We start from the raw sequence: 26281 nt of genomic DNA, 5'->3' as shown, positions 1-26281 counted from the left end.
AATCCAGGAACATTTATTTTGTGAACCCATGAGGGTATTTTTTATGAGATATTCTTATAAGTTTTCACAGCTTTTCTGCTGGAAGTGTGCATTATTTTTATCATAAAAATTTTTTTATTTAAGAACAAAAACCGTAAGTCAACAGCCTAAAATGAGATCATTTGGCTGGGTCTACTCCATGAAGGCAGGGTTCTGTCAGGGCCTAGCATCCATCTGGTACACAGCAGGTATTTAATGTCTGCAGCGAAAAAGATACAGCATAGCAAACTAAAATTATGGGGAAGGCCATAGAATTTCTACATATGGTGATTCTTTTAAGGTGACATTAATTTATTCAGACAAAATACTTTTTTCTTTGCTTTTATTTACTATCAGAATGAAAAAGTCCTATTCTGCTACCAAATAAACGACAGAGTTAAAATTACTTAATTCAACCCTAACCACCACCCTAAGAGACAGGTACTATTATTGTCCCAATTTAAGGGTGCGAGACCCAGAAGCGTGACAAAGGCGCCGCGAGGTAACGTCTTCCCAGCGGCGCGATGCCAGCAGAGGCTGAGGCCTCCACCCGAGGTCACACGAGAGTGCCCAACAGTCTCACGAGAGCGGGGGCCGGAGCCCCGCCATTTCGCGGTGCCTCGGAAGCCGAAGGGGGTGGGAGGCGCAGGTCTCGCCGCCCTGACCCGGCGCTAGGGGCCCCCGCGACTCGCTCAAGCCGAGCCCGGCGCAGCTGCAAGCGCCGGAAACTGGCCCAGGTCAGCCGAACCCGAGCGCGGTCCCCGAACTCGGCGGCGCGCTCCACCCGGATTCCCCACGCTCGGCTCGGCTCGGCTCGGCTCGGCTCGGGGCGGGGCCCTCCCCGCGCCGTGACCTCCGGGCGCCCGGGCCCGAGCTCCCTGCTCTTACCAAGGCCGCCAGGTACCCTCCCCGCCGGCAGCCCCAGCGCCTGCGCGCTCTTCTTCTCGCTGCGACCCGGTCCTCCCCGCTCCCCACCCTTCTCGCCAGGTCCCCGCGCCCCCGGCGACCCGTTACACCCGTCCGCCTCCCTCATGTGCGCTCGTCCCCCGCGGTAGCCGGGGAGCCACCTCCACCTCCTGTAGGGGCCGGGCGTGTCTCCCACTCCCAGGCACCCCACCCCTCAAAAAAGCTGCGGACTGTCCGGAAGCTGCTGCCCAGACCGCAGTTTTGAACTTGTAGTTCGGGGATGAGACTGTAAACTAAAAGTTAGAGGAGTTTAAAGAATAACAGCATCCTGAGAGCGGGAGGCCAGAGCAGTACGTAAAAGCTAGAGGAAAATTTCCTTCAGAAAGAAATACATGGTCATCGTCCCCAGCCCTGCTGGCAACTCACGAAAAGGAAGTTGAGGGCTTTGGTAGAGAGGGTACAGGGGGTTAAAAGCTGGTCTTCCTAAACCAGCTAAGCTTGGTCTCTGAAGCTCGCAACGCTGGACAGGAGCCCAGGCTGCATCTATAGCGCTCCTCCTCCCCCACAATCCAGTTTACCGGTGAGAAAATCTAATCCAGGATGGGTGGCTGCTATACAATCACACACCTGATTCTGGGCAGAGCCGAGACTGTTAGCCCAGAACTCCAGATTCTAGCCATCATTTATAAACAATAAAATATGTAATGTTTTACAAATAACTTCTGTGAGCCAAGAAGTTAAGCATGATCAGTAACTCGGTAATGGTCCGCTCAGTCTGTCTTCATCTTTCACTCTTCTCAGTTGCTTGCCAGCCTTCATGCCCTGGCCCACGGCAGTGCACCTGGAGAAGGACTCCTGGAAGCCTAAGAACTTGAACTTAACCCTGAGTAAATAGGCTTTAGGTAAGAGGAGGGGAAAAGAGCTTGAGCTGAGGGGAGGATGAACTAGTCCACCAGTCTTTAAAAAAGTGTTTGCTTGGCCTGTGCAAATGGTGTGGATGGTAGAGTGGGGGCAGATGGTGAAGGGCTTCCAGACTGGGTGCTACAGGAAATAGAGCACAATGGGGAACTGGAAATGCATGGAAAATGGCACTTTATTGGGACTTAGATTCATGGAGGGAGTGTTAGCTGAGACCCAAGACTCTAGAAGTCAATCATTTAGAAGGAAAACAAAATTCAAATATTGTCGTTCAAAGGAAGGTTGTTGGGAGAAAATATTCTAGTTCGAGTAGCAGAAAAATAATTTCCTCTAGGAGTTCTCTGTGGCTCAGTGGGTTAAGGAACCAGCATGTTCACTGCCGTGGCTTGGGTCACTGCTGTGGCGAGGGTTCAGTCCCTGGCCCCAAAACTTCCACATGCAATGGGAATGGACAAAATATTTTGAAAATAAAAATCATTTCCTCTGGTTGTGTATGAAAAATAAAAATACTGCATTCCATGTACTAAGCACTGTTCTAAGTGCTTTATAAAAATCAATTCATTTTCTCTTCACAACAAACCCACAAGGTTGTCACTATTTTTGCCATCACTTCAAAGATGTGGAGGGTGAGGCACAGAGAGTTTGCTAAAGATAAGTAGGTCTGTGCTGAGGTGGAGTGGCCCAGAATCAGAAGACTTGGGTCCCAGTGCCTCCATGCCCTGCTTGTGTGGATTTACCCTTTCTGAGCTTCAATTCTTATCTGTGAAACCCATACCGTAATTCTGGCCTTACTGATAAGACAGAGAACATGCAGGTGCTTTTCCAACAGTGCATCGTGACACCAATGGAAAGTGTTATCATATAAGTAAAGGAGGAATGCACTTCCAAGACCAAATTCAAAGCAAAAGAGAAAATGGCAAGTTTGGTTTGACCTGCAGAATTTAATGCGCTTGCCACTCATGGAGAGGCAAAGATGGAGTCATGGTTAAAACTGTGGACTTTTTTTTTTTTTTTTTTTTTTTTTTTTTTGTCTTTTGCCATTTCTAGGGCCCTCCCACAGCATATGGAGGTTCCCAGGCTAGGGGTCTAATTGGAGCTGTAGCCACCGGCCTACGCCAGAGCCACAGCAACATGGGGATCCAAACCTCATCTGCAACCTACACTACTGCTCATGGCAACGCCAAAATCCTTAACCCACTAAGCAAAGCCAGGGATCGAACCCACAACCTCATGGTTCCTAGTTGGATTCATTAACTACTGAGCCACAATAGGAACTCCCAAAACTGTGGACTGTAGAGTCAAATGGACCTAAGCTGAAATCCCAGCCCTGCCACTCATTGGCTCTATGATTTAAGATTTCTGATACTGGGTTACCTCAGTTTACTCCTCTGTAAAATGGGCCTCATAGAGGATTTGTGAGGGTTGAATGAGATGACCTCGGTACTGTGCCTACAGAGAGTGAGTGCATAATAAAATGCAGATAGGGCTGTGATTTTTTTTTTCCTCCTCATTCTGTGTGTCTTAATTTTCCCCCAGAGATAGCCTCACCATGTGTGGCAGACTGATCGAGAGGTATGTGGCTGCCATGGTGCTGAGTGCAGCTGGAGATGCCTTGGGGTACTTCAACGGGAAGTGGGAGTTCCTTCGGGATGGGGAAAAGATTCACAAGCAGCTGGCCCAGCTTGGCGGCTTGGATGCCATAGACGTGGAGAGGTGGAGAGTCAGCGATGACACGGTGATGCACCTGGCCACGGCAGAAGCCCTCCTGGAAGCTGGCCCAGGCTTGGACTGGGCTCGCCTGTATTCCCTCCTTGCTAGGCACTACCAAGATTGCATGGGAGACATGGACGGCCGGGCACCAGGTGAGAGCAGCCAGTAGAGGCCCTGGGCAAGTGGAGAATAAAACAGGCCCAAGAAAGTCATTAAAAATGTTGATTGAGATTTAAAAATCAAGGAGACATTAGTTTTTATCATTGTAGTAAAAACAAACAACCTAATTTTCTGTAATTTATTTATTTATGATGACACATCCGCAGCCACTTAAAATTATGCAGATAAATATTTACTGATATGGAAAGATACAAATTAAAAAAAAAGTAGGTCACAATGTATCTTGTGAACCTATATTAAAAGTATAGATGTGTATCTCTGTTGGGCGAGGTCTGGAAGGTCATACACAAAGATGTTAGTAAGTATCTGGGTAATGGGAGTTTTTATAGTTTATTTTCCTTTTACTTATTTGTAGTTTCTAAGTTTTCTGTAGTAAACAAGTATAAAGAAAAAAAATTTCTTTTTAAAGAAGAATAGAAAAGATCTTGTAGAGACTCCTTTTCTGGTTCAAATTCTGCTCACAAGTGGTTCCTGTTCACTTTGGGAACTTGTTACAGCCACTGGGGCCACCAGCTGGTGTGAATCACCTTTTCTCTAGCTCCTCCTGTCAGTTAGCTTGAACTGCCATAAAAATACCACAGACTGGGTGGCTTAAACAACAGACATTTTTTTTCTCACTGTTTTGGAAGCTAGAAGTCTGAGATCAAGGTGTCAGTTTGATTTCTTCTGAAGGAGGCCTTTCTCTTTGGCTTGCAAACTGTGTCCCCTCACAGCACGCATTCCTGGTGTCTCTTTGTGTGACCAAATTTCCTCCTTTTATTAGGACACTGATCAGACTGAATTAGGGCCCACCCTAACATTATCCTTTTTAACTTCATCCCCTTTGTGAAAGCCTTGTCTCCACACACAGTTGCATTCTGAAGTACTGGAGGTTAGGGCTTCAACATACGGATTTTGGGGAACACAGGTCAGCTCATAACACCTCCTGATGAAAAGCTCCCCACCACACCCCCAGGGTCTCTAGTATAAGTACTCTGCTGTAAGTCAGGCACAGCGTTGGCCTGGGGTTTCGAGTTTGGGGATATTCATTATCATACTTTTTGGCTTTCCCCTTCCATCAAGGAAAGTTGGAGCTGACTTGGTTTTCTCCTCCTGCTGCGGGGCCTTTGCTTTGGTTACATTGACCTCAGATCAGATCTGCCTCTCCCCAGGGGGTGCATCCGTGCAGAACGCCATGCTGCTGGAGCCAGACAAACCCAATGGCTGGAGGATTCCCTTTAACAGCCATGAGGGCGGCTGTGGGGCTGCCATGCGGGCTATGTGCATCGGCCTCCGGTTCCCTCACCACAGCCAGCTGGACACCCTGATCCAGGTGAGCATCGAGAGCGGCCGGATGACCCACCACCACCCCACAGGCTACCTGGGAGCCCTTGTGTCTGCTCTTTTTACAGCCTATGCTGTGAATGGCAAGCCACCCCGGCAGTGGGGAAAAGGACTGATGGAGGTGCTGCCAGAAGCTAAAAAGTACATTGTCCAATCAGGCTACTTTGTGGAGCAGAATCTTCAACACTGGTAAGTTGGTAGATGCCTGCTGGAAAAGGATGAATCTGTGTGCATACAGACATGCACGTGTTTCCTAAAACACATAGAACATAGTAAGCATCGTGGTTGCTCTCACCATCCACTGCACCCTGCCCCCTCCCCACCCGCCTGCTAGGGATTTCAAGTACAGTCCCAGCAGAGGTGGCCACCAAGTAGCCAAGTAAAGACCTCAGCAGGGCAGCTTCACTGCTTCCCTCATGTATAGGGATCCTGTTCTGTATTCCAACTCTTTATGGTTTTTGTGGCTGTTCATTGCTGAGATGAACTTTCTTGCTTATTTCCTAGAACATGTTTTTTCCAGTGTTGTCTTGACACACAAATAGTATTGAAGGTTAAAATGCCCGCAAGATAGGTTTTTCCACCAGCTAATTAATAAGTGGTAAGGCCACATCTTCCCCTTTTTATGAGCTCACTTCACGTTGCCTTTCTTAGAATAAAAAGGTCCAGAGACTTTCTGCTGAAATCACACACGGTCATGATGTTCCAAAGTTCCCTCTTAAAAAAAAAAAAAAAAAAAGTAACTATATAAGGAGATGATGTGTTAATTAGGTTGATAGTAGTGATTATTTTACCATGTACATCAAGTCGTCATGTTGTACACCTTAAATATGTACAATTTCTGTTAAGAAAATAATACAAAATAAATAGTAAAATAAAATATATAATGACAGATTAAACAAATAAAGTTGACATCATCTTGGGATTTTCCCCATTCACCTATCTATGGCTTTTGACTTTATTTTTTCAATTGAGTGAAGGTTTCTTTTCTTTCTACAGGTCTTACTTCCAAGACCAATGGGAAAAGTACCTAAAACTCAGAGGGATTTGGGATGGCAAATCAGCCCCTACCTTCCCGAAGCCCTTTGATGTCAAGGAGAGGGATCAGTTCTACACCTCCGTGAGCTACTCTGGCTGGGGTGGCAGTAGTGGACATGATGCCCCCATGATTGCCTATGATGCCATCCTGGCTGCAGGAGACTCCTGGAAGGAGCTTGCCCACCGAGCCTTTTTTCACGGTGGAGACAGTGATTCGACAGCTGCCATTGCTGGCTGCTGGTGGGGAGTGATGTACGGTTTTAAAGGAGTGAGTCCTGCCAACTATGAGAAGCTAGAATACAGAAATCGGCTGGAAGAGACAGCTAGGGCTTTGTTTTCTCTTAGATCAAAGGAAGAACTGTAATTACCCTTTAGGGAGAAGTGTTTCTGGTGGTTTCTACTCTTGTGTAGTCCCTTTTATGCTCAGTTTCACTTTTTTCAAAGAAGTCAAGAGTGTTAACCTTGTACTCAGGGAATTTTGAGATAACAGTCCCTTGGGTACCTGAAGCTCAGTCTTTCCAAACTTATCCTGTCCTTCCCCATTGCCCGGAATCTTTCCCTCTTCCTATCCTGAAGAGTCTTTATTTCAGTTGATGGGGTCAGTGTATCCCAAATTAGAACTCTTGTAGCCTCATATTTGAGGCTTCATTTTCACCATCTAATCTTTCCCTAGGTTTTTTCTTTTTGTTTCATATTGGATTTCCAAAAGTGGACTCTGAGACAAGGATTTGAGTGCAGGTAGTTTATTTGGGAGGTGATTCCAGGAACCGCTATTAGGAGAATGGGGAATTGAGTCAGGGAAGGGAGTGGAGTCAGGGCAAGGTGCATTAATGAGCGGGTTACCACTGTGGGCAGTTGGGACTCAGTCCTTCTGGGTTCTCTGCATAAGGCACTCAGAGTTGTCCCCCCTGAGCGGCAAGCAAACCTGGGATGTTTATCCACCAGCTGCCATCTGATGTTGATGGAGGACCACTCCTGGGATGCTAACTCCTTGGTGCTTCCTGGCCTGCCTGTTGTGCACCACATTTGGGTGTCTTCAGGTAAATATGCAGAGGGAATTCCTTTTGGCTCAGTGAGTGAAGCATCCAGTCTTGTTGCTGCAGCAGCTTGGGCTGCTGCTGTGGCAAGGGTTTGATCCTCGGCCCAGGAATTTCCACCTGCCGGCATGGCAGAAAAAAAAAAAAAAAAAAAAAAAAAAAATGCAAAGGTGCTTGCAGTGCCAAGCTGTGTGGTGCATGGGAACAGTGAAGGGTATATGTGAGGTCCCAACAGCATCTGCTAGATGGTTCTATCTCTTAAATATCCTTCAAATCTACTGCCTCTTTTGCTTCATTGCAGTAAGTATCTTTCAGCTGGATTTCTACAATCCAAGTTGCTCTCAAGTCTGGGGAGCTGTTGTTCCTAGCTGCACACTGTAGTTTCCTGGGCATGGCACTTGACATGATGTCAGTTTTGTTGTTACCTATTTGTTTGTCTTTACTCTCCTCTAGACAGAACCTACATAAAAGCATGTTGTTTATTTATTAGCCTCCTATCTGGTGCCTCTAATTCCAGTCTTGCCTTCCTCATCACCTTCCTGAGTGCTCTTTACAAATAACAAATTGAGCATGCTACACTTCTCATCACGTTCCAGTGCATACTCATCCCCTTTATTTCTTAGTGCTCTTCCCTCTCTTTTTACATCTGGTAAATTCTTACTCATCCTTCAAGTTCCAACTCAGGGAGCACCTCCTAGGTGAAACCTACTCTGACTGTTCATGCACGTGGCCCTTTCTCCTCACTTTATCCACAGCCTTCTGTCTTAGTCCTGTCACCACACTGATCCTGTTGTGCCTTCTGGAACAATCTCCGGCTACTTGTGAGGGGTTGTGTCTTATCTCTTTAGCATCCCTGTCTAGCCTATTAGAGACATTCAGTATTTACTTTGGAAGTTTATCAAGTTGTGTTGATGTGAATGCTTTCATCATGCAGTGCCACATCTGTTTCAGACACCCTCTAGGAAGGACCTCTGCCAGGCTGTGAGAGATGGAGGGTTTGATGCTTTAATAAGGTCTTTGCTGACTAAAAGGAGACAAAACTCTCAACTCTGTATTTGAAGCAAGACTAGCAAAGGCATGGGATTTATCATTCTTTTACACATAAAAATGAGACAAAGCTCTCTGTATTTGAAGCAAGACTCTAGCAAAGGCATGGGATTTATCATTCTTTTATACATAAAGGGAGAAGAAAATTCCAAAGCTCTTTTTCTGGCCCCAGAAAACTCTCATGTATTTGTATAGTTGAGAAAACAAACATGTTTTAAATATTACAGCTAGGACAACAGATTCTTCAGCAGGACAATCAGAATTGCAGACTTGGGATAGGGGTTTACAATTCACAGCATAGTGATAACGTCTTAAATTTAGATGCTTTAAACTTAGGTGTACAGGAAAACTCTTCTGTAGATACATTTTGAGGACAGTTTTAGAATAATAGTAAACAGTATGTACATTTTTACATAAGCTTCTTGAAAAGTTTAAGATGGAGACTTGTGACTTTTCAATTTCTCACTTAATAAAAAATGATATAATAATGCAGAATAGTGTGCAGTTCCAGTGTGGCACGGTGGGTTAAGAATTCAGCATTGCTGCTGCTGTGGTGCAGTTGGGTGTGGGTTTGGTCCCTGAGCCCAGAACTTCCACATGCAGCAGGCACAGCTGAAAAAAAAAAAAAAAAAAAAAAGTGTATGCTTTCCTGCAGCTGTAGAAGAGGAAACATATTCTCCTTGTCTTTCTGGGGTTTCTTTTACCAGTAGTTAGGAGAGCTTGCAGTTTTAAGGTGGAGCATTAGAATTCTGTTAGCACTGGCCAAACAGCAGAACTGAGATGCTTAAACCTTACAGTATAGAAAAGGAAGAAAAATATTTTAACAAGTGGGATGTGAAGCACGACTTGTTTTATCTTTGAAACTTGTTTGGTAAACAGTCTCAATTTAGTGAAAAACAAACACGTAATGACTTTCTTTTTCTCTAGCTACTGCCTTCATACGTACTCTGTTGAAACTGCTTTTCCTGCCCCTTAGCATCCTCTTGGGCAGATCATATAATTTTTGGTCTTTGGAGAGGGTGGGTATTAAAAACCCCATCCAGTCCATCCCAGTCCAATTTTCAAAGTTTCAGCTCTGTTGAGGTATAAATGATATACAAAATTGCAAGAGATTTAAATTGCAAGAGATTTAAAGTGTACGTTGTGGTGATTTAACATTCATATACAATGTGAAAGGTTTCTCTTCATCTAGTTAACATATCCATCATCTCACTTGCTTTTTCTTTTTTTTGGGAAGAACATTCAAGTTCTACTCTTTTAGCAAATTTCAGCTATGCTGTATAGTGTTATCAGCTATAGTCACCATGTTTTACATCAAATGCTCAGACTTTATTCATCTCACAGCCAAAAGGTTGTACCCTTTTACCAACACCTCCCTATTTCTCCCAGCTTCTACTTTTCAACTCTCTTGTTTCTGTGAATTTGACATTTTTCTTTTTTTCTTTTTTGTCTTTTTGCCTTTTTCTAGAGCCGCTCCTGTGGCATATGGAGGTTCCCAGGCTAAGGGTCTAATCGGAGCTGTAGCCACTGGCCTATGCCAGAGCCACAGCAACTCGGGATCTGAGCCGTGTCTGCAACCTACACCACAGCTCATGGCAACGCCAGATCCTTAACCCACCGAGCAAGGCCAGGGATCGAACCTGCAACCTCATGGTTCCTAGTTGGATTCGTTAACCACTGCACCACGACGGGAACTCCGAATTTGACATTTTTTTAAAAATACACATACAAGTGATAGCATGTAATAGCTCTCTCTGTCTGTCTTATTTCGCTGAGCACAATGCCCTAAGGTCCATCAATGTTGCTTTGTGTGGCAGGATTTCTTCTTTTTCATGGCTGAATAATATTCCTTTGTATGTATGTACTACATCTACTTTATCCATTCATCTGTTGACAGACATTTAGGTTGTTTCCATATCTTGGCTATTGTGAATAGTGGTACAGTGAATGTGGGGGCATAGGTTACTCCTTGATACCCTGTTTTCATTTCTTTTGATATACACCCAGAGATGGCAATCTCAGTCCAGTTGATCAGTTCTAAAACTTTTCATGCTCTCCTCCCCACCACAGTCAGTCCTGGGCTCAAGGACATACTGGACACCTTCTTCATTCCTCACTTCCCTCTTTGGGGGTTCCCTGTCCCTCTCTAGTGTCACCCTGAGACCACCTTCATCAATGGAGCCCTCATGGGAAAGGCTTAAGCCAGTTGTCTTCTGAGGGCTCCACTCATCCCAAGGGAAACTTATCTTTCCTGGTCACATTCAAAAGTAGGAGTGCAGACTTCCCCACCTGCTGCTGTTTTTGCATTTCCACCATCCCTCTCAAATAGGACACAGGCTGCCCGGGACACAGCCAACTCAGAAGCAGATGCCACTGGCACCTTCATGTGGTCACCCTTAATCTCAGCTGGTAGTCCCTACTCATCCAGCTTGTTGTGAGGGTGAGGTGAGCACTGCCTTTTCTCCCCTTTCAGGAAGGGAAGGAAAAACCCCCACAAAACCATGATTCTTGTGATTTTTTCCTTCAAACTGCTGATTTTCAGCTGGGGGAGGTGGGGAAGGGCAGAATCCTAGAGCAGTTCTGCTACCTTTTAATAAGTCCTACTGGAGTCTGTCTTTCGAGTTCCTTCCAGCCTCTTTAGAACATGGTGGTGGAGGCGTGTGTGTGAGGGGAGGGGATCATGGCAGGGTGGGAGGCTGGGGACTTAGTATTTGTTGTTTTCAGTGTAGAACTTCAACTGGAGTTGGAGACAGAGCATCTCTCTTTAGAAATCCTGTTCCATTTGCTTTGCAAATTCTCACTCTTCATCGCAGAAAGAGATCAGACTGTCAGACTCTTTTTCTCAAACCTCAAACCTTCTTTCCAAATTTTACTCTCAGTTGGCAATTTTGCTTCCTATTTCTCTGAGAAAATAGAGGCAATCGCAAGAGAACAGCTCCCACACCCATCCCCGCCTCTTGCCTACCCACCCACACCTGTGCTCCTGGGCTCTGCCTTCTCACTCTGAGGGCAGGGGTGTGTGTGTGTGTGTGTGTGTTTGTGTGTGTGTTTAAGAGAGACACGAGGGAGGATGAGGATGAACAGAGGGAAAAAATAACAAACTTAATTTTATGCATAATGTTAGAGTAAATTTAAAAGTAACCTGAGGGACATTATGAACTTATGCTAACCAAGTTAATATACGTGTACAGAAAAACAGAATAGGTTGTGAGTAACATTACAGGGATTAGTGATAATTTTTTTGACATACTAAAGGATGGTACTTCATTTGCTTTCTATGTTACCTAAGATTGCTAGATGTTATCTGGAAGTCTTAGCAATACATATGTTTTTAAAATGTGCAAAATTAGCACTGGCCTCCTCCATCCTTCTCCAAGCTTCTTCAGCCACTGCATTCTCCATTTCCTCTTGCTATCTTCATCTCCCCAGGGCAAGGTTCACAACTTTTTTAAATATCCAGAGCCACTGGAGGTGTGGGGAAAGGCATGGAGACTGATGATTTCACAGTCGACCATCCCCGTGGATCAGCTCCTCGAGGAATGAGATCAGATTAAGGACCCAGACAGGGCAGAGGGATCAGCCTTGCCATCACTTTCTCATCCCCGGGTTTAGGGTTTGTAAAAAGTGACACCTAGGGAGTCAGTGAGACTCTTTCCTTTGGGGAAGGAGAGAGAAGAGGAGGAAGAAGGACTTGCTGTGCATTAGGCAGTTCACCAGTACCTGTTAACAGGTGAAGAAATTGGTCTCTGAGACACTGCCACCTGTCTAAAGTCATACGGCTGGGATGAGATGGAGCTGGGGTTTAAACCCAGGTCTGCTTGTCTCCAGTCCTACCACACTCTAATTGTTAGCTATAATTAGCAAGTGTTTCTTTAGACAAAGCCAAAATGAAACTCAGGAGTGAGATGGTGCTGGTAGCAGCCCGTGCCCTCTCTTCACCTTCCCACAACTGAAGTGACATCAAGAGGAAAGTTAGTTGTCAGGGCAAAGTGGGAGTGGGCAGAGCCGAGCCCAGCTGAAACTGTGAAATGGGCAGACAAGTCACCTGCAGCCAGTTTCTTCCATCACTCGAAAGACACAACCCACAGCGACCCCAAGGTTTCCTCTCTCTTCAGCTTTGTGGAACTGCCCTGCAGTACTCCATACCCAGCAACAAGCTCTCAAGGTTCACAACTCTTTTTACTCTGAAGTTATCAGATCTCAGGGAACAAAAACTAAACCATAGAATTTAGTATCAAACTTTCATTTTAAAGCTGCAATTTTTAGTTTCTCTCAACATTTGGAGGCTTTGAGGCACCTACAGTACATTTGTCCTGACAAACAAGGCATTAACTTCTCTTCCTGGGGAAATGGAGACAGAATATAGATGGCTTTAAAATAAAAGATTATGTGACCTGGGGCACAAAGTGCATGAAGTACTCTATAAGAATTTAGATGGTCTTATGCTCACATGATATGGTTTGTTCTGAGAAGGTATGTATATGTGCACACATGCAGCACATACAGAACATCAGGAGTGGAGGCTCCAAAATTGGGGTCTTCACCTCAAGTTGGAAAAGAAACTGGCTAAAGATCAGACTTCGTGAAAATTGAGTTGAATAGGGACTTAAGCCATTTTGGGCTGTGCATGAAAATTTGATGAGACATTCTAATGGGCTTCTATGCAGCCTTAAAAAATGAACAAGCCAGGTGCAGAGTATTTTGTTTACTGTGAAAAGCAAGGTACAAAGGGTTTGTGTAGTGGATCAGCAAGTGTGTGAGAAGTTTGGAATGGATAGGATAGAATACCTCTAGAAGGACATGCAAGGAAATATTAGCAATGACTGCCTTCTGTGGGATCTGGGGCATTGGGAGGGGGGTGTAGAGTTTTATCTTTCACCACATGCTTTTGTACTTCTTGATTTTAAAAACAATATACATATTAAAAACCACACTTTAAAAATTAATGTGACTTTGGACTCCCTTGTAGCTCAGTGGGTTAAGGATCCAGTATTGTCACTGTAGCAGCTCAGGTCGCTGCCCTGGTATGGGTTTGATCCCTGGCCCAGAAACTTCCACATGGCAGGGGCACAACAACAACAACAAAAATTAATGTGATCTCATTTTGTAGTTATAAACTGGTGCGGTCCAGAATTATAATATCCTAAAATTTGTTTTATTAGTGTGTTAGTTTATATCCTTCCAACCCCACACAGGCTTATTCATTTATGGAACTGTCAGCTAGGGATCCTGAAGGAAAGGGAGGGAGCTGGTTATCTGAGCTGGGAATAGGCAGGCAGGGAAGGCTGAAAGGGATTCTGTGGATTCCAGGGATTGTGGCCTACTGCCTCCTCTCCCCTCCCTTCCCCTCTCTCCCTTCTTTTTCTCTCCTCTCTTCATTCAAAACAGGTGTTTAATGAGCACCTGTTATACACCAGGCCCTGTTCTAGGCAGCAAGCACACAGCAGGGACCCTTGAGCAATAAGCACTGGATCTTGAACCCAACATCCTTGGTTTCTTGCTACCTCCTTGTGTTCTTGGATCCTAGAAAAGTAAAGCCCTCCTCTGACTCCACTTTACAATGGGGACTTAAACACCATCTCGGGCTCAGGCCCCACCCCAGTATCCTCACTAAATATGCCCACCATACCAGATGCACTGTACCTTCTCTTAGCAAATATGGAGCACTGGCTGTGTGGCAAGCACTGTGTTGGGTGCTGGGGACACCTCACTGCACAAAAGAAATCAGGATTTTGCCTTCTTAAGGCTGACATTCTCCCTGGAGGAGATGGACCATATACGCTGATTATAAGCTGGTGTTCCTTCAGTGTCTTCTGATAGAAAGGTCTCTATCCTCACCTTCTAAAACATGTCACCCCACTTTCTTGTTCCCCTGAAGCAATGCTCCCCAGGCTGCTGGCCTCTGTGAGCTTTGGTTTCCTCACTGGTGAAACGGAGATGGCTATGGTAAGAGTGAACAGAAAACTGGTGGCTCTGGCAGTGTCTAGTCATTTGTGGAGCCTGCTGGAACTGCATAGTCCTGAGGCCAGCTGCAAAGGTTCTCATTAGGTATGTCTGGGTTGGGCCCAGCAGTCTGCCCCAAGCCCCTAGATGATTCTGAAGCAGGTGGGCCTGCCTAGAACCACTCCAACCCCACATGGAGAGCACTGTACCAGATGATGAATATGACAAGGAGGGCATGCTCTAAATGTCAAGTGTGTTGATGCTGCACGGGGAGCTCTGCCTGAGTATAACTGGAATGACTGGCCTGGTGAGCCAGCTCTGGCAGGGTGGGATGACCAGGAGGATGCAGTCATTGGTCACCTCCTGTTGGAAACCTAATTGATAGTCCCAGTTGCTGCCCTCTGGATCTACTCTTGTCTTTGTGCTGAGGCTGCCCTCAGCTAATGACTGAGCAGAGTGGGGGTGCTAATGCAGCTCATTTGCATGGGACCTAGCTGCTTTAAGGGGAAATTTCAGCTTGAGGCTTCCCCAGTGCCCTGGCTGAGGAATTCTGACACTTCCTGTGCAATCTTCTTTCCTTCTCCCATGCTTTTCAGGGTCTAAAGTCTCTCTCTGCCATCTTCTGCTCCCCCTTTTATTCTTCACAGATATTATCCCTAATAAATCTTTTGCATGTCTAGTCCCTTCCTGGCATCTTTTCTCTCAAGACCTGGAACTCTGTACCTGACTTGGTGTGTGACAGCAGAACAGCCTCCAATAGTGCCCTGTGTGTTGCCACTCTCCTTCCTGGTGGCAGCAGTGCCTAGCAGTGGGATCATGTGCACGAGGGGAGGCAAGGGCTGGCCCCTCCAAAATCATTTTATCCCCATCTTGGACAGGCCTGGCACAGCCTGGTACAGTGGTTCAGAGCTTGTCATGCTTCGAATCCCAATTCTGCATGAATCTTCGCAAGGTACTTAACCCCTCTATGCCCTGAAGCTGTATGTCTATAGTACTCCTCTCATGAGCTATTGACCCAAAAGTTCCATACTGCCCTGCTGGTAGGGTCTCTGCCTCACAGCAATGTGCTAAAATTTAAAGAGTGCTGGGCAAGTACAGTGCCTCCCCTTCTCCCTCACCTGCGTAGAACTAGTGTTCTGTGGCTTCTGCCATCATTTTGGATGAACAGGCCATGAGGTACATGGGAAACACCCTGGTTCTTCAGCCCTGCCACTTCTCCATAGGTCATGTTCGTTCTTTATTTCTTGGTTTCTTCATCTGTGAACTCAAGAAGTTAAACATCTCCTTAGAGGTTGGACTGTACTTTTAGCCCCAAGATTCTATGAGAAGATAATACTCTCAGAAGCTGACTGATCTTCCATTTTTTCCCCGAGTATACATGAAACGTGTTGTTGGCTCAGCTCTGTGCTGGGCTCTGGGAATTAAAAAATGAAAACAGAAAGTCTCTGCCCTCAGCCACTCCTACAGAGGCAAACACTCCACAGATGATTCCTGTACAACAAGGGTTTTGTGATCCCCTAGAGATGAAAGACTTCTGCCTTGGTTTTTACTAACATTTTATAATGGGAAGTAGGAGAGGTGCAGGAAGTAGTTTCCTGATAGTGTTTGGCTCAGAGAGGAAGGACAATGTGTTTCAATGTCCCCTGCTTTAAAAAAAAAAAAAAAAAAAAGAGAGAGAAAGAAAAGTATGTTTATTTTCATTAAGAAAAAGAAACAAAATTTGTGGAAGTTAAACTGGTAGGGAGAGTTTACTTTTCTTTTACAGGTCATGAGGCCAGTTAATGATTAGTGAGACCCAAGTGGATGTTTGGTATTCGAAACTGTGAGAGGCTGGGTTATGGGATCTCTTTGGCATTAGTGGTCGGCTTCACCCCAGCTCTGAGTCTTCCAGCTCAGCAATGCCCTCAGGCCTCTGCGAAAGATGCTTCTGGTCATGGGGACTCCTTCTGTGGTTCAGTGTTGGAACTACAGGTAAGCTGGGGGTTGGAACCTCGGGTAAAACTTCTTTAATAATTCTATTTTTTAAACTATCTATTTATGCAGCACTAACCTTTGGAACGTCCCCTAAAAGCCCTCTCCTGAGATGAATTTAAAAGACGGAGAAAAAAACCTACAATCATAACAGGAATGATGGCAGTTTCTCAAGTCACAAAGAAAATGAACTTCCTCTAGTAGTTTTACTCATTTTTCTAAAATCTGAATTACTCCTTTTCACCTTGTACAAGCCAGGAAGAGGAGAAGGAAATAACATTTTATTAATTCCAAAATGTAATTCATTTCCTCCCTATAAATATCCACTGTTCTAAAAATAGAGTTAATTTCAAAATTAGAAATTTCCAGTTTTGTCATTGAGATTATCAGAGGTCCTTTCTAATCTTGCCAACCCAACTCGAGTTCAGGTGTGTCTCCCACCTGGCAGGACTATGATAACTAGTCTTGTTAACCACAGATAAGCAATGACCTTTAGCACAATTTCCCTCACATGCCATTTGCGTATAGCAAATCTACACCCTCCTTGTGGCTAGAGAATGTCAGAGGAGTAAAGATCTCCTCCACCCAGCAATGGCATCACCCTTGGAAAACTCCCTTCCATCTCCCCCCAACAGCAGACTGCTTTTCTGTTACCTTCACAAGACTCAGTTCTCAATCACCAGCTTTAGAATGTGTCATTCCTTCTGCGCAGAGTTGCTCACACTACCTTTTGGTTCATTTCTGCTCTTCACATCTTCCTAGACGTCTTATGATTCATGCCTCCCTTGCAAAACTTCAGGCGTCTGTTCCAAAGTTCAGCTTGCATAAGTGTATTCACCTGCATCAACAGGTGGCGTTGAAAGGTGCTCCTTAGCTTCATGTGTGCTTTCTCCTAGCTTGTGTATTTGCATGTGTGTGTAAAATGACCCTATATCTTGTTTTATGTGATGGCTGTTTGTACACTATATACTGGATCTAAAAGGATTTATTTCTTACACATTTTTGATAGATGTGAGAAAAATTGCCCTGTAAAGAAGTTTGCCTTTCTCTCCACCAAAACTTTGTATTATCAAATCTTTTCATGTTATCAATCTTATAGGAAAAGTGGCAGTACATTTTGTCTTAATTCTTATTTCTTATTACAATTTGTGCTTTTGGTGTCTTGTTTAAACAATCTTCCTATGAAGATAATCTTTTATATTTTCCTGTAAATTCCATGAGTTTAGATGAATATCACCAGGGCCAAATCTTTCGGTCATGGGGTATTTTAACAAATATGATGTTGGACTTCCTGTTGCGGTGCAGTGAATCCAGCCAGTATCCATGAGGATTTGGGTTCGATCCCTGGCCTCGCTCAGTGGATCAGGGATCTGGCATTGTGTGAGCTGTGTAGGTCGCAGACATAGCTCAGATCCCAAGTTGTTGTGGCTGTGGTATAGGACAGCAGCTGTAGCTCCTAATTCAACCCCTAGCCTGGGAAACTCCATATGCCTTGGGTGTAGTCCTAAAAAGTAAAAAAAAAAAAAAAAAAAAGAAAGAAAAAAAAGTGAATTTTATTTGCCAATATTTGTTTTTATATGTATTTTTATATTTATTGTTTTCCCTAAAGGAAATTTATCTATCATTTTCTTTTCTTGTATCGCCCTTGTCTACTGTTGATATTAAGATTATAATGGAGTTCCCGTTGTGGCTCAGTAGTTAACGAATCTGACTAGGAACCATGAGGTTGTGGGTTCGATCCCTGGCCTTGCTCAGTGGGTTAAGGATTTGGCATTGCCATGAGCTGTGGTGTAGGTTGCAGATGTGGCTCGGATCCTCGAGTTGCTGTGGCTGTGGCATAGGCCAGTGGCTACCGCTCCGATTCGACCCCTAGCCTGGGAACCTCCATATGCCATGGGTGCGGCCCAAGAAATGGCAAAAAGACAAAAAATAAATAAATAAATAAACAATAAATTTAAAAAAGATTATCATAACCTCATAAAATATGTTTCTGTTCTGCGGAACAATTTTAGATAGACAGTTTTAGATAACATAAAGGTTATCTACAATTTAGAGGTTTGGTGGCATTCTCAAACAAAACCATCTAGTGTACTTTAGGGCTAGAGAAGATTACCAATTCAAATTTTTTTTTGATGCCCCTAGGTTTATTTGGAGTATTATTTCTTCTTGAGTCAGTTTCAGGAAATTATATTTTTCTAGAAAATTATTCATTGCTTTTAAGTTTTTCAATGCATTGGTCTAGGAATTTTTAAGAATATCTTTTACAGGAGTTCCTGTTGTGGCGCAGCAGAAATGAATCCAACTAATAACCATGAGGTTGCAGACTCGTTCCCTGGCCTAGCTCAGTGGGTTAAGGATCCAGCGTTGCTGTGAGCTGTGGTATAGGCCAGCAGCTACAGCTCCAATTAGACCCCTAGCCTGGGAACCTCCATATGCTGCGGGTGCAGCCTTAAAAAGACAAAAATACCAACAACAACAAAAAAAGAATATCTTTTATACCTAATGATCTGCAGTTATATGATCATCTGCCTAGTGTAGATTAATTTATTTTTTATCTTGCTCATTACACTGAGTATAACTTTTCATTGGAGAACTCATATCTTTTTTAGTTATGGAAACTTCTTAACAATTACCTTTTCAAAATATTGCTGCTTCTCCCATTCTCCTCCTTTAGAGAACAATTACTAGATAAATGTTGGAGCCTCTCTATTGTCTGTACTCTTTAACTGCACCCTCATATTAAAAAGCTTCTTTTTTTTTTTTTTTTTTTTTTTTCCGTATTTTTAGGGCCGCACCCGAGGCTTGTGGCAGTTCCCAGGCTAGGGGTTGAATCAGAGCTGTAGCCACTGGCCTACACCACAGCCACAGCAACGTCAGAACCAAGCCAAGTCTGCGACCTACACCACAACTCACCACAATGCCGGATTCTTAACCCGCTGAGAGAGGCCAGGGATCAAACCTGAGTCCTCATGATCCTAGTCGGGTTCGTTAACCACTTGAGCCACAACGGGAACTCCCAAAGATTTTTGAAACTCTGTTTCACCTGGAATGAATTCATGACCCACTTATTAGCTTTATTGACTATCTTTGTACACTTCTTATTTCTTTTATATATTTAAACATTTTGCTTGCATGCTTTTAAAAAAGTAAACTTCTTATTGAAGTACAGCATATTTTCCAAAAAGTACACAGGATATTAATATGCAGATTAATGACTTTCCAGAATGAGTTCCCTGTGTAACCATCATCCAACTCAAGATATAAAATGTTACTAGATTTTTGAAACCCATTCCCTATATCCCATCTTAATCACTACCTCCCCAAAGATAACCATTATCTTGACTTCTAACGGTAGACTAGTTTCATTTTAATTTTCAATGAAAAGTCTGTTTTTGGTCTCTCTCCTGTCTGTCTCCCCACTTGAGCCCTCATCTTTGCTCTCTCCCCTCCAGAGTGGTGCATTGTCTTAGTTCCTGTGAATGAGGCCTTGCTTTCCGTCCTGTCTCTCTGAATAGAGTGATAGCCACAGTTAAAAGTCAGTAGCTATTTTTGTTTGTATTGTTTTCATTTTTATCTTACTTTCCTGAGTTGGGGAGCCCCTCTCCACGATACTGGCTACACAGGTGGGTCTTCCACACCTGACATTGACCACTTTGGGGCCCCACTTACTTCCCAAAGCTGAAGTGTTACAACCACTGCCTTCTCCTAGACTTGGAACCCAGCACCATTTTGCAGTTCGCTTCTTGTTCTTTTTCATGGAGATGTTGATTTTGTATTTGTGATTGTCTATATTTCTCTCTCTCTCTCTTTTGGATATTCATCTGTCATTACTCTTTGGTTGAAGTGGTTTTAGGGGAAGGGGTATCTGAACATGTTCACTGTGCCAGGTTCCATAGTCTTGATTGATGGACAGTTTTATTCTCTTTTTTTTTTAAAGTCACAATTTTAATTTATTTAAATAATTTATTTTTTTGTCTTTTGTCTCTTTAGGGCCACACCTGAGGCACGTGGAGGTTCCCAGGCTAGGGGTCGAATCGGAGCTGTAGCTGCTGGCCTATACCACAGCCACAGCAACTCGGGATCCGAGCCACGTCTGTGACCTACACCACAGCTCACAGCAATGCCAGATCTTTAACCTACTGAGAGAGGCCAGGGATCAAACCCGCAACCTCATGGTTCCTAGTTGGATTTGTTTCGGCTGTACCACATTGGGAACTCCCTTGGACAGTTTTATTCTATCATCCACAAATACTGGCAATTCCTTTCCCCCTCTTCAAACATTCTAACTTTTATCCTATTTTATTGTCTTATTTTACTATTTCAGACTAGAACTTCTAGAGTAATATTTAATAGAAGCACTGATAACAGACATTCTTGTTTGTTCCCAGTTCTGAATGAAATGCTTCAGATGTTTCACCAAGTATAATCATTGCTATAGGCTTTTGGTAGATTCCTTTCCTTTCTTATGTTGGGTGTTGAATTTTATCGTTTTTTTCCTACATCTATTGAGATGAGCATTTGACTTTTTTCTTTAATCTGTTCTTATGCGAGTTGCATTAATACATTTTCTAATGTTAAACCATCTTGTCATTTCTTGGATTAAACCCATGATTCTTGGCCATGATGTATTTTTGGTTCTTGTTATCCTTGAAGGATTTGATTTTTATCTAGGGTTTTTATGTCTCTGTACAATAGTGGCCATTAATTTTCCTTTCTCCTTCTTTCTTTCTCCAGTTTTGACATTTTGGTAATTTTCAAAGAATGAGTTTGAGTCTTTCTCCCCCTTTCTATTTTCTGGAAGAGTGTGTGTAAGAGAATAGAAGGGTCATTAGAGCCTCTCTGTAGAATTGGTCTGGTAGAGTTTTTTGATGAACAGATTTAAAACTATTGTATCAATTCCTTTATGATACAGTTTTACACTTGATTTTTTTTTTCTTTCTTGACTAAGTTTCAGTAAGCTGTATATTTCTAGGAAATTAAGCATTTTCTAGGAAATTATCTGTATTTTTAATTGTTGAGTGGGTATAAGCAAGGCCTTTTGTGGTTCTAAAAAAAAATCTGTTGTGTATGGAACATGATGGAGGATAATGTGGGGAAAAAAAGAATATATAAATGTATAACTGGGTCACTTTGCTGTATGGCAGAAATTGACAACATTGTAAATCAGCTATAATAAAATTTTTTTAATTAAAAAATGCTGTGTTTACATCCCCTTTTAATTTACTATATAGTTTATTTGTGACTTCCCTCTTTTTTTTCTTTAATCTGTATTATCAAAAGTAGATCTGATTTGGAAGTTCCCATGTGGTGCAGTGAGTTCTGGCATTGCCAAAGGTGTGGTGCTGGTTGCAACTGCGGCTCGGGTTCAGTCCCTGGCCCGGGAACTTCTACATGCCATGAGTACAGCCAAAAAAAAAAAAAAATACATCTGTTTTTTGTCTTTTTGGGTTTTTTGGTCTTTTTTGCCAATTCTTGGGTCACTCCCACGGCATATGGAGGTTCCCAGGCTCGGGGTCGAATCGGAGCTATAGCCATCCGACCTACGCCAGAGCCACAGCAACACGGGATCCAAGCCATGTCTGCAATCTACACCACAGCTCACAGCAACGCCAAATCCTTAACCCACTGAGGAAGGCCAGGGATCGAATCCGTGACCTCATAGTTCCTAGTCAGATTCGTTAACCACTGAGCCACGACGGGAACTCCTGTTTGTTTGTTTGTTTGTTTGTTTTTTAAAGTACATCTTGTTCATTATTTTTTTCAAAGAACTACCTTTTGGTTTTTATTGTGCATAGTAAGTACTATTCTAGGCAGTACTCTGAACAACATGGATAAAAATCCCTTTTTTCTTTAAGTATCTTCTAATGTGGGGAAATCAATAAACAATATGTTTAGTGGAGTTCCCCTCATAGCACAGCAGAAACAAATCCCACTAGGAACCGTGAGGTTGAAGGTTCGATCCCTGGCCTCGCTAGTGGGTTAAGGATCCAATTTTGCTGTGAGCTGTGGCGTAGGTTGCAGATGTGGCTCGGATCTGGCGTTGCTGTGGCTGTGGTGTAGGCTGGCAGCTATAGCTCCGATTTTGACCCCTAGTCTAGGAATCTCCATATGCCTCAGGTGCAGCCCTAAAAAGCAAACAAAAACAAAAACAACGATATGTTTAATAATAAACTGGTTAAAAAAAAAGAATTTATTAGATGATAATTTCTATAAAATAAATAGATCATGATAAGGAAGATTGAAAGAACAGAGGTGAGGAGCATAGGTAGGTTGCAATTTAAACAAGGGCTTAGAGGTTTGGCAAGCAAAGACTTGAAAGAGGTGAATTAGCCACGTGGATGTCTAGCGAAAGACACTCCAGGCAGAAGGAGCGGCCAGTGTGCAGACCCTCAGACGGAAGCCTGTCTAGAGTGAGGAAGAGCTAGGAGAACAGTGGCTGGAATGGAGGAAGCCATAGTTAGTCAAAGGGCTCCCAGAGGGGATGGTCTAGGATATTAGAGCTTTCTTTTACTGTTAGCATTCTGGATTTTATTTTGAGTGAAATGCCTTGGAGCCTTTTGCACAGAGGTTGACATGATTTGATTTACTTTTCTAGCTACTGTGTTGCAAATAGACTGAAGGAAGCCAAGAATAAGGGCAGGAAAAGCATTGCAGGCTATGCAATCATTTTGAGAGATGATGGTGGCTAAGACCAAGGTGATAACAGCATAGGTAGTCAGAATGGTTTAATTCTGAATATTTCGTTCTGAGGATTTACTCACCATTTGTATGGGGATGTGGAATAAAGTCAAGTGTCAAAAATTCTCTCCAGCCTAAGCAATTGCACTGACTGAGTTGTTAATGATGCCGTTCATATTCATTGTTTTCTTTAATTTCAGCCACTTCCTTTATGTTTCTTTCCCAATATTTTATTTGCAGTTGCTTTATTTTTTTTCAATTTTCTGAGTCACAAGATTACCTAATCTATATTTTCCCCCTTTTACCCCAAACATTTGCTTTTAAGGTTATAAATACCAGCCTAGTGCAGTTTAAGCTACTTTATTCAAGTTTTGATATTGTATTGGTTTTACTGTCATTTTGTTTTTAATATTCTCTAGTCTCCATTGTGATTATTCTTTAACTCATTCATCACTCAAAATGGAATTTTAAAATCTCCAAATGTATCTTTAAGTAATTTTGTTATTGATTTTGTCGCATTTTATTTAGATAACATTGTCTGGAATATACTGATTCTGTGACGTTCGTTGGGCTTGCTTTGTGACATACTATGCTCATTTTAAAGGACTCTTAATACTGTGTCTGATGGATGCAGGTTTCCCTACATGACCAGTAGAGTAAATGTATTCATGTATGGGTTCGAGTCTCATGCTCAAGTAGTCTTTTCATCTTTTCTTCAAAAAGCCAAAGGTTGGGGAAGACAGATGAGGAGGTCTCTCATGTCCCACAGGAGCTCAAGTTGCTGCAGGCCAAGGAGAATGGGGGTGCTGCACTGTCTGACCGGGCTTCATTGCAGTGGTGTCCAAGACCTGGCTTCTCAGAAGGGAGTCACAAGGAGGCTTAGGGACCAGGTCTGGGCCTCAGGAGCAGAGGTGAGGAAACCACTGTCAGCACTCTCTAAGGGTGGGGTTCCCACAGTCTGCTCACAGTACCATACCTAGTGCACCACAGATCCACGTGTTCTTTGTACACGTGCTCCCTAGTTACCTCTGAGAGCAGATAACCATTCCATAGACTTGAATAAAGAGGCCTGCACAGATCAGTCTGCAATCTGGACCTCTCTTCTGATTCTGCAGATGGCTTTGTCCCATGGCAGGAATGCAAGGTAGCTTCTGACTGCACCAGAACTGGGGCCCTGTGCAGTGCTCAGCCTGTGCCCTGCTGCTTCTGCGGGTCTCTCTCTGTAAGATGAGCTGGGTATCAGATGCCCCACCTCTTTATCACAGACATGAAGGTGGGCTGTTGGGTACTGAAGATAGGCCAGATTTTCAGCTCCCTGGGAAGCAGGAGTTTCAAGCTGTTTTTTTCGGTCCAGTGTTGTAAAAGGCCCTTCGGTGACTGAACTTGACCACAAAATATCCTATTTAAAGGTATCTGTTGGAAGATTCTGCAGAGTACATATAGCCCATTAAGGGTCTTCTCCACTATCTGGCTGGGCAGCCATGTGCTGGGCACTGGAAGGCTGTGGATTGCTCAAAACAACAAGACATGATGGGAATGGGGAGTTGTTTTTGTTTTTGGATGCACTTTTGGAAGTTCCCAGGTCAGGGATCAAACCTGTGCCACAGCAGTGACAATGCTAGATCTTTAACCGGCCAAGCCACTGGGGAACTCCTGGAGTGGGGAGTTTGAAACCTTCTGGGATAGGGTTTTCAGACCAAAATGAGCCTAGTCCCCAGGGCAACTGCTCATTTCATAGCCCAGGGTTCTTTTCAGGAAACTGCATTATTTAGCTAGGGCTAGTGCTGCTGTAGCAAAGTGCCAGACACTGGGTGGCTTAAACAACGGAAGTTTATCATCTCACAGTTCTGGAGGCTGGAAGTCTGAGCTTAAGGTGGCAATAAGGTTTGTTCCTTCTGAGGGCTGTGAGGGAAGGATCCATTCTAAACCTCTCTGTTTGTCTTGTGGATGTTCATCTACTATGTTTGTCTTCACCTCTTCTTTCCTCTGTGACCAAATTTCCTCTTCTTATAAAGACACCAGTACTATTGGATAAGGGTTCACCTTAATGGCTTCAATTTAATGTAATTACCTCTGTAGGGACCCTATCTCCAAATAACAGTGACATTCTGAAGCAGCAGCGGGGATTAGGACTTCAACACATGAGTTTGTGGGGAGGACTCAGCTTAGCCCATAACAATATCCATTTCACCATGGCCTTTAATCTTCTCTAGTTGACCAATATGCATATTCTTCTCTGGCATTTTATCTTTAGACATGAAAAATATTCACAGGTTTTGGTTACAGAAGTGATGCCTTTTATAAATGAGCCTGATTATTGCACTAGCTGATTTATAATGAATGCCTTTAAGCCCTTGTTCCTTTCTTTCTTCCTTTCAAGAACACCTTTCTTTAAAGAGCAGATGACCTCACTTTGGATATTTCTTTTTTTTGTCTGCTTGTTTTTTCCTCTAGGAGATGCACCTCCTACCCCACAGAAAAAGTGCACTGACTTCCAGAATGCTAATCTCCTCCGAGGCACCAGTCTCAAAGTCCAATTTCTCCTCTTCACCCCTTTGGATCCTGGCTGTGGGCAGCTAGTGGAAGAAAGTAGTGACATCCAGAATTCTGGGTTCAATGCCACTCTAGGAACCAAGCTAGTTATCCATGGATTCAGGTGGGAGCCAACCAACCAATAGGATCACCTCAGCTAAGAACTAGAAAGCGACCATAACACCTTAGGAAGTTAGAGGACGGCAAGAGGAGAAATGGATTTACTGCCTGTCACGGGTCCCATTGCTCACCTCCTGCTGACTTTGAAGGTGTCTCTTATCAACATGAACACAGTGGTGTTGTTTTTCTTGGTGGTCATATATGTTATTCCTCTCCTTAGTCTCATCTACACACTCTCAAACAGCAAATATGTGTGACCCTGGACAAGTCACTCCAGCGCACAGAACCTCAGTTTCTGTATTTGAATAAAAGGGAGCTTGATCTCAGTGAGCTCTTCCTCCCTGAAGCGTGGGTTGCATGATACATTTCAGCCGATGAGGTCATAGGCTTTGTACAGTCATTAAGGGGTAACATCGTGGTGTTTTTAGCCAGGGTTTTATTTCCTCTTCTTCACTTCTTCCCGGGTTTTGTGACCTAATCAACTTCTACTTATGGGTGCTACTTCACCATTCCCAGAGGTTAGTGTTTCTCAGGTGTAACACACTTCTTCAATTTCTTTGATGCCCTACAGTCCAAATTTTGTTATAATATATGGTTACTAGGTCCCAATTCAATCACTATCCTTCCTGCCAATATCTTTTCTCCAAAGCCCATTGTCAACACCGGAGACAGAGAAAGGTTGCTGGGAGGAGAGAGGGAGAGAATATGGTGAAACAGTAGCACTGCCGAGCAGCTGGAGTTGGGGGCGCCCAATGAAGAGGTGGCCAGTGAGGCACTGCCCAGAGAACCATTGTTTCCTTATCTCTGGGTTCTCTCTGCCTCGCAAATCCTGACTCCAGAGACCCAGCCATATCCTTCTGTAG

General features: G+C 43.6%; 2 protein-coding genes across 16 annotated transcripts in view; both read left to right on the top strand.

The window, feature by feature from the left end:
* The first annotated feature begins 626 nt into the window (after nucleotides 1–626).
* On the top strand, nucleotides 627–13120 carry ADPRH (ADP-ribosylarginine hydrolase). Of its 2 annotated transcripts, none has more exon segments than NM_001244347.1 (5): nucleotides 627–918; nucleotides 1726–1826; nucleotides 3379–3704; nucleotides 4884–5244; nucleotides 6052–7281. In NM_001244347.1, coding segments are annotated over 3 exon segments (1077 nt in total). In that variant the 5' UTR covers nucleotides 627–918; nucleotides 1726–1826; nucleotides 3379–3391; the 3' UTR covers nucleotides 6455–7281.
* Nucleotides 13121–15949: 2829 nt separating this feature from the next.
* The window catches only part of PLA1A (phospholipase A1 member A), a 30485-nt gene continuing 20153 nt past the window's right edge, over nucleotides 15950–26281 (top strand). For 8 of the 14 annotated variants that reach the window (XR_014824732.1, XM_084991144.1, XM_084991139.1 and 5 more), the window contains exons 1-2: nucleotides 15950–16088; nucleotides 25221–25422. Coding sequence is in view for 11 of the 14 variants with exons in the window: in XM_084991144.1 (XP_084847270.1) it covers nucleotides 16016–16088; nucleotides 25221–25422 (275 nt within the window). In the remaining 3 variants the exon portion in view is untranslated. Of the gene's footprint in view, nucleotides 16089–25220; nucleotides 25568–26281 lie in introns of all 14 variants that reach the window. The other 6 variants (XM_084991145.1, XM_084991147.1, XM_013982411.3 and 3 more) reach the window with 2 other exon arrangements.

The sequence above is a fragment of the Sus scrofa genome, chromosome 13 (assembly GCF_054392235.1).
Source record: "Sus scrofa isolate SSC_HxYL_T2T_F1_AM1 chromosome 13, Sscrofa_HxYL_maternal_Yorkshire_Landrace_v2.0, whole genome shotgun sequence".
Classification (NCBI taxonomy): domain Eukaryota; kingdom Metazoa; phylum Chordata; class Mammalia; order Artiodactyla; family Suidae; genus Sus; species Sus scrofa.
Note: the sequence above shows the minus strand (reverse complement) of the source record. Positions and strands in the feature narration are given on the sequence as shown.